Raw genomic sequence first — 7999 nt, forward strand, 5'->3', positions numbered from 1 at the left:
ATCGTATTTTGAAGGCATTAAACATTACCATAGCGATCAGAGTGTTGCGGCCAGATTAGACGCTCCTTGTGTTTATTATTATATTTCGAAAACACCACAGTTTTCATGCAGCTCATCACATATTATTTTGTTGTATTATTTCCGCCACACCTTAAATGCCGGTCCCTGAAAATATTGTCTGACATAAACTGGTCCGTGGGGCAAAAAAGGTTGGGGACCCCTGCTGTGGGACTTCCGGATACAGACTAACAAGATGGTAATGGCGAACCAACCAAATGTCGTGATCATAGCTAAAGGGCAGAGGAAAGCCTCTGTAGTGGATGTAGCGATCCCAAGTGATGGAAACATCAGAAAGAAGGAACATGAGAAACTGAAGAAATACCAAGGGATCAAAGAGGAGCTGGAGAGAGCCTGGAAGGTGAAGGTGACAGTAGTGCCTGTGGTGGTCGGAGCACTCGGGGCAGTGACCCCAAACTGGATGAGTGATTGCAACAGATCCCGGGAACAACATCGGACATCTCAGTCCAGAAAAACGCAGTGCTGGGAACAGCAAGGATACTGCAAAGAACCATCAAAGTTCCTGGCCTCTGGTAGAGGACCCGAGCTGAATGTGTGACGGACACCCGATATATATATATAATTTGTCTATACCTCATATCTGGTGGTGGTTTGATGGCCCCCTCAAACAGCCAGATGCCAAACACAGCAAATATGTAGTAAACTACCTGCGGAGAGAACAATGTGCATTCATATTTGAATGTTCTATCACCCTGTTTTTTATGTTGACAAGAAAAAAAGAAAAAGTTGACCGTGAAATTTAAGATCACCACTTAAATTATTCAATAAAAACACCCCTTAAATCCTAAACTCTGTATTTTCATCACAGAGTAAATTATTTAGCACACCCCTTGTTTGTCGAGGAAGCAGGTTCATGCCGGTCCCTCCTTTAGATTTCTAACTTCATAAAATATAAGCAATCAAACAGGATGACAATTTCAACGGGATTCAGATAATCATGTTAAAATAACCCCAATCGTTGTTACGCTGTATTTTGGTTTGGCTTGAAGAAAAAAAATAAATCATCGAGACACAGAAGGAAAAAAAATTGCAACAAAAAACTAAATAAGCAAGGCTATGTATTTTTGCACAAAACGGCAACGAATAAGGTGAAGTCAAGACTAACAAAATGTCGCAACAGTGATACATAGCATCAAATTTATTAGAGGCATTTTTCATAGTCATTCCGATTTTAATGATATACATATTTGAAATCATAAGCATTGCTTTTTAATTCAATTAGATTTTGGTCGGCACATACAATGTGCACAGTACATGTAATATGCTCTACAAATCCAAACAGCAACACTCATTATGCTGAGTATAGTTTTAGTAAGAATACATATTAACATTCCATTCCAACATTTGTCATCTAAGGAGGTCATTGAGGGAAGCTTCTTTAACTCACCACCAGAATCCCTGCAAAGGCTCTTAGGTTTTTCACCAGGTCCAACAAGGTGCTTGCAACCAAAGCCATTAGCTGCAGAACAAAATACTTGTATCAGTGCATGGAGGAGAAATATTTTGTCATGAGACTAATCTGTTGGTTCATTAATCACGTATAACATATTTAAAAAAAAAAAAAAAAAAAAAAGCTCCATCCACATACCAACATGAACATTCCTGTCGGGTGACAAATCCTACTTCGTGTTTTTTCACTTTTAGTGGGCGAGGGGTGGGGGTCTGGTACCAATCAACCGCAAAACACGAGGGATTACTGTCGATGAGGTGCTTGTTGGAGGGTTCACACATGACATTCAAAGATTGCTCAATCAATGATGTTGCAATGCATTACCTCGCACAAAATGTGACCCCACAGACTATCAGGCCCTACGCACAGTCAAGTCAAGTTAAGTCAGCTTTTATTGTCAAATATGCTCGATGTGTAACAGCACAGATGAAATTACTTTCCTCTCTCAACCACAGTGCAAACATGTCGTGCATTGAACACATTTCGGAATGGGCGACCCTTATTATTCAATCACTACATGCTTTAATAAGGAAAGCTACAAATTACGCTACAGTGAAACTCCTCCACAACGAAATCATGTTTGCAGCAAGAAATTTTTCACAACAGGGGGCTTTCACTGTAGCAAATTTTATCTCAGATGTAAACACACACACACACACACACACACACACACACACACACACACACACACACACACACACACCGTATGTGTTTACTGTGCTTTCTCCATCTTTCATTTTTATTACTTTTATCCTGTATTCAAGTGTGAATGCAAATCTTTTCTTAACTCCTTGGTCTGCAAAGGTCCGTTTCGTAGCCATTTTAGCAATGTAACCTTCATGCTGTGTCTGAAACTAACAATAACAAATATTTCCTGGACTACTGCGCATGTGTATACCAGTGCGGTGGTTCAACAGCTTCCGAACGAAGCAGCAGAGGTCGCTGTGGCATGCTGAGGTTGGATTAGACTACTGCAGAAGGCTTGTTTTCGTTGTAGTGAATTTCGCTGCGAGGCAAGAGCAGAGAAAAATATTTCGTATAACAGAACAGGGGGACTTTTCGTCGTAGGGGGAAGCAGAAAAGTGGGAATGGCTTTCATGCATGATTATTTTTTCACACTAGGGGGTATTTTCGCCCATGTAGGTTTCATTGTAGAGGAATTTCAGCTCTATATGTCACTGTTGATGAAAAATAATTTTCTCTCACAAACCGAAATCAATGCCTGTGGCCCACAGAAACCAAGAAAAAGTGTTATCAGTCACATCAAGACTCTCTAAAACTTAATAATCATGTTAGACATCTCGTGGTAATATTGGACTTGGATCTGATTTTCAACAACCGCATTCAATCAACAACATCAGCAGCTTTTTACCATGTAAAAACATTGCTAAAAATCGAAGGAACAGCGTCTAAACTTGACTTTGAGAAACCAACCGTGCATTTATCTCTTGCACGGTTGGTTCCTGTAACGGCCTGCTTACTGGGCTCTCTAAACCAGCTATCAGACAGCTGCAGTATTGTACATCAAGACTGCTGCTGCTGCTTGAGTTCTTCGAAACAAGAAGTACAAATATATTGGCCCAGTGCTCAGTGCACTGGCTTCCTGTGACTCAGAGAATAGACTTCATAACTGCTCTGCGTGTGTTTAAGCCTCTTCATGGTCAACCACCAAAGTACATCTATGACATGTCTGAACAATATAAATGCTATCGGACACCAAGAACCTCATGGCGTGCTCTTTTGCTGGTGCCCAGAATCAGGACTAAATGCGTGTGAAGATATCTTTCGGTATTTCATTATATGTGAGACAAGCCTCAACTCTGGCAGCGTTCAAATCTATTTAGCTGTGCCAATGACACCTGAAAGTATTTGACCTGCATTGATTAATTTTTTATTTAATCCATCATGATTTATCTATTTAGAGAATGATTTTATTTGCCTTCTTGTAATTCCATGTACGGTGGCGAATGACGACACATATCTATCGATCTAAACACATAGACACGTGCAGAAGAGGTCCCTCTTAGCCAGAGGGATGCCAGGATGATGCTCGGTAGTAGCCAATGGCAGAGCAGCTACAAGGATGTTGCGTTCAGGAAACTCGGCGCTGTGACGCGTAGCCCATGTTGAATTTTTACCTTACGTAACTTGAAATTTTGTATGAAGAGACGTTTGTAAGTAGAGGTACCACCGAGGCCATGAGGCGTTCCGATAGGTTTACGTAAATGTGAATCACCCAGAAAATGTGTTCACCAGTCGGGCGATCGCTCACTATGCTGATGTTTGCATTGCACACTTTCGAAGGATTGTTAAAAGCAGACAAAAGCAGACGTCCTTGGATCGGTTTGTGACAAACCGCCAGGCAAAAACCCCTTCTGAGGGAGAACATGAACTAAAGAGGGGAAAAAAAAAACGGTGAGGACGCATTGAAAACTTAAATGACCATTTTTATTCTCTATTCTTTGTTTTTTACACTGTGCACAACTCTTATTTATTGTGCAATAATTTAATTGTAACATGTATTTGTTTCAATTTTGATGCATTTTTATGCTTTAGAAAACATTTATGTCTGAATTTTGGGGAGGTTTGGAACGGATTAGGGCATTTACATGGAAAATGCATCTCTACTTACAATATGTTCTGGTGAAGAAATTTCTTCCAGAACCAATTAATTTTGTAAGTAGAGGTACCACTGTACCTGTAAGGCAGTTTGAATTGCTTTGTGCTCTACTGATAAACGTACCTTTCCTGAACCAAATGTGCAGCCTTTTTGTAAGCACAAACTCATTGTAAAAGTTGACTAACCCAACTGCTACCTACCTTGATATCTGGTATGATGCGCAGGAAGCGGAAGACAACCAGCACGTTAACAAAGCGAACCATCTCCCACAGTGAAAATACTCCATCTGAGGATGGGTCCCTGTCGTGACACATACAGAAACACAGGCAGTTTGTTTGCAAAGCCGTTCAGTCATAATCGCCACCTCTCATATAATGAGTCATCAAATTCCTGCAAAACTTTACAATGTAAAGTCAGTTTTTTTTTGAAGAGTGAACCCGATGACATCTCTCCTTATACATATGCCTGCATGGCTGTTGGGTCCACTGTATGTGTGTAGTGAGCAACATAAAATATATATAGCAGAGTGTGAGTCTTTTGAGGGATTATAATCAGTCCAACATATTAAAAATTTAACTTACACATGTGAATGAGGAAGGCGGTAGATGACATAAATAGTTATCTGCAGGACCTAAAGGTAGAAAAAAAAAATGTTCAGTGACAAATGTAGTGAAATACACTCATGACACTAAATTAGGGAGGTATCCTGTTCAGACAGAGGGGGCCTGATTGACTAAGTTCCCAAAAAGCAGGCACTAAATTGCATGTTCATGCTAACACTGATAGTCTGAGACATGATCTAATTAGATTGGAGCAAAATTCGCAACAGGTTTAAACCGGCCTTCGGAATGAGGGTTTGGAGTTTCGTGTAGAACTGCTTTTTATTTAGTTATTTCATTGGGACAGTGCACATTAATTAACACAAGAATAAAAAGTGTCAATGCACATGAATTCTATTTTTCAGCTGTAGTCTGAAGCCAGGTTTCTTAACAGAAACATAACAGGTTATCTGCTGCTTGGGTCCCGGGCCTAGACCCAATGTAAATGGCGCCAGCTATCACTATGTTTGTGGACAAGCGCACTCCTCTGAGCCATGAAAGCCACTGACTTTGTGGCACCCTTGCACAAATATCCATCTCACATATCAAAATAACATTATAAAAAACAATTGATGTTTTTAAATAATTCTACACATCATGTCTTCATTGGATCACACAGAACTACATTGGCACATGAAAGAGTCAGAGGCAATGTTGCCTCTAAATTGTGCACTGGTCTCACCCTCTCAGCGTACACCAGGGGTGGCCAAACTTTATTGACCGAAGATAGACTTTTGAAGCGATCAACTTCCCGGGATCGATGCGATCACGCACGTGCAAGCATATACACACGCACGCACGCGGGAGCCCAACCAAACACACGCGCGCATATACATGCATGCACGCCACAATGAGCAACAGCAGGAACGGCCCTGAACATGAATGAAACCGAAACACACAGACACACATATCTTGTCCCCCGCCCCATTTCCTCCTCCCACCCCTCGTGGTCGACTTGGGACCAGTCCACTGGCTCCCTGTCGATCACGATCTATGTATTGAGCACCCCTGGCGTACACCATGACCCTGGTGCGCAGGATGCACACACATTACATTTCTCCACTCATTCCTTCATTTCCACCCCATTTTAATCTACAAACAGAACACCACACCATGCCCCATTCCCTTACAGTTTCAGTAGTGTGACCAAGATTGCAAACTCAATTGTTCTTCTGTAGTTTGAAATATACACTGACAAAAATACACTCACTCACGCTCTCCACTAACGAGACGCTGGCAACCTGTGTCCCACTCCAGTCAGGAAGTCAAAAAATGGCCGTAGGTTATTAGCCACTCAAATAAGGCTTATTTTGTGTGTGCGTGTGTGTGTTTGCATGTGGCTAGAATTTATTTATTTATTTATTAAATGACATTTTTTATAAGTGGACAATGTTGAACCATATCTACAGTATACAGTTTGTTTTGAAAATTAAATATTCTTAAAATAAAATTAAAAATAAACTAGGGTTGATTTTATTTATGTCACAGATCTCTTCAATGATATGTTGTATTTTGATATCGAGGTGGTTTGAATTCTTTTGTAGCATACCTACATCATGTAACTAGACAGGTGTGATACTTGTTTGGCCACTGTGTGCATGTCTGATAAGATAAGATAAGATAAGATAAGAATACCTTTAATAGTATCACAATGGAGAAATTCCCACTTCACAGCAGCAAAGTTATGAGAGGAAGAAGTAGAAGAACAAAATAAATAGGAGCTGCTGGAAAGGCAGCCACTCTCGCGGCGCCATCTTGAAGTCAAAATAACACAACACATGATATTGCTCACCGTGGTCCAAAGAATGCTCTGGGAGTTTGTGTAAATGCTCAGACGCTTGGAAATTTACAGGGAATATTGGTGGTCGGTGTGTGCTTAGTACCATTTAAATTGAGTTTGATTGGTTAATTTTGAACACATTCACATCCTAAGTTACAGGAAAGAGGGAGTGCACATCTGTGCAACAACATAGTAATCTCAGTTGTTTTATTTAGTAACTAATATTAACCCGCTTGTAAATATTTCAATTTTTTTTGGATTGTGTTGTACATGTTACAAGTCACAATAACGGTGGAAAATGTTTTTGAAATTATTCATGCTGCAATTTCTTGGGGTTTTGATCTCACAAAAACCTGACAGTTTAACAGGAAGTCCAGCCTTTTCATTTTCATTGTACTGTAAATACCATGAGATGAAATGCATTACCCAATTATTTCAATGACAAGTTTGAGGAAGATTGTGTCAAACTAAATTACCAGGAGCAGGATGGTGAGGAATCCATCAAAAATGTTGTTCCTGTAGGAAAGGTACCCTTTCCAACTCAAGGCAAATATCTTGACACACATTTCAGATAGGTAGTAGATGATAAAACACATGTTGATAATCTGTGATGGAATAACAAGAGAAAGTGGTGCTGCTTAAATGTCACAGCAATACTGCATGCTCATCAACATCAAAGATAATTTATGGTTGAGCTTACCTCCATGTAAAGATTATCTCTCTCTCCGGTGGACTTGTCTGAATTCAATACCAACACAGTCTGAATCACAAAGAAATATTTACATCTAAAAGCTGTCACGGATCATCTGTCAAGTGTTCATGAGCACACAATTCCTTCCTTGACTCTCAGGGTGGGATATCGATGTGGAATTTCCACTAGCGCCATCCCTGGTCAAGTCCCCTTTCAAAATGTTTGTATCAATCAGTGGCGGACCCTCAGGGCCAGCAAGGCCTTCTCTGCTGGCCTAAACATTCTCAGAGAAGTAAATTTACTTTTATGTATTTCATGTTATTTTATAATTTGTTATTTTATTTTCATAAATATGTAAACAAAATTATTCTCTGTATTCTTTACGTCATATTATTTCCACTTAGTTGAGTTGCTTTCAATGTTATTTTAAATAACATTGAAAGTCACTCGATAAATGACTTATTTATTATGGTAGAGTTTTTAACCAATCATATTTCAGCTAGCTTGCGTTGCCAGGTAAATTAAACTTGCTCGGGGCCTTCAGATTAAACAGAGCAGGCCCCTGTGCACTGTAAGTGAACGGGCACAGTCAGGTTTCAATAGCCAATCAGATCACGAGTCTCAGACTCGTGATCTGTTTCCTGTATCCTGACTTGTTCTCGTCTGCGTACTAGGGCTAGCGAGAAGGCCTTACGTCGAGACTGGCCGTGCGCGTTCGGTGATTGGATTAGCGCCTTTTCTGTTTCCTGAGAATTGTATCCTGACTTGTTCAATAAAGATT

The 7999-nt window shown here is 40.2% G+C and overlaps 1 protein-coding gene across 2 annotated transcripts in view; it reads right to left on the reverse strand.

Annotated features, from left to right (window-relative positions):
• The window catches only part of tpcn2 (two pore segment channel 2), an 81643-nt gene that overhangs the window by 20208 nt on the left and 53436 nt on the right, over positions 1 to 7999 (reverse strand). For both annotated transcript variants that reach the window (XM_019879842.1, XM_019879841.1), the window contains 6 exons: positions 7228 to 7287; positions 7004 to 7132; positions 4730 to 4779; positions 4349 to 4448; positions 1466 to 1537; positions 652 to 725 (listed from right to left, as the gene is read on the reverse strand). In XM_019879842.1, the coding sequence (XP_019735401.1) occupies positions 652 to 725; positions 1466 to 1537; positions 4349 to 4448; positions 4730 to 4779; positions 7004 to 7132; positions 7228 to 7287 (485 nt within the window). The remainder of the gene's footprint in view (positions 1 to 651; positions 726 to 1465; positions 1538 to 4348; positions 4449 to 4729; positions 4780 to 7003; positions 7133 to 7227; positions 7288 to 7999) is intronic.

This window comes from Hippocampus comes, unplaced genomic scaffold (assembly GCF_001891065.2).
Source record: "Hippocampus comes isolate QL1 unplaced genomic scaffold, H_comes_QL1_v1.1 scaffold175, whole genome shotgun sequence".
In the NCBI taxonomy this organism is placed as follows: domain Eukaryota; kingdom Metazoa; phylum Chordata; class Actinopteri; order Syngnathiformes; family Syngnathidae; genus Hippocampus; species Hippocampus comes.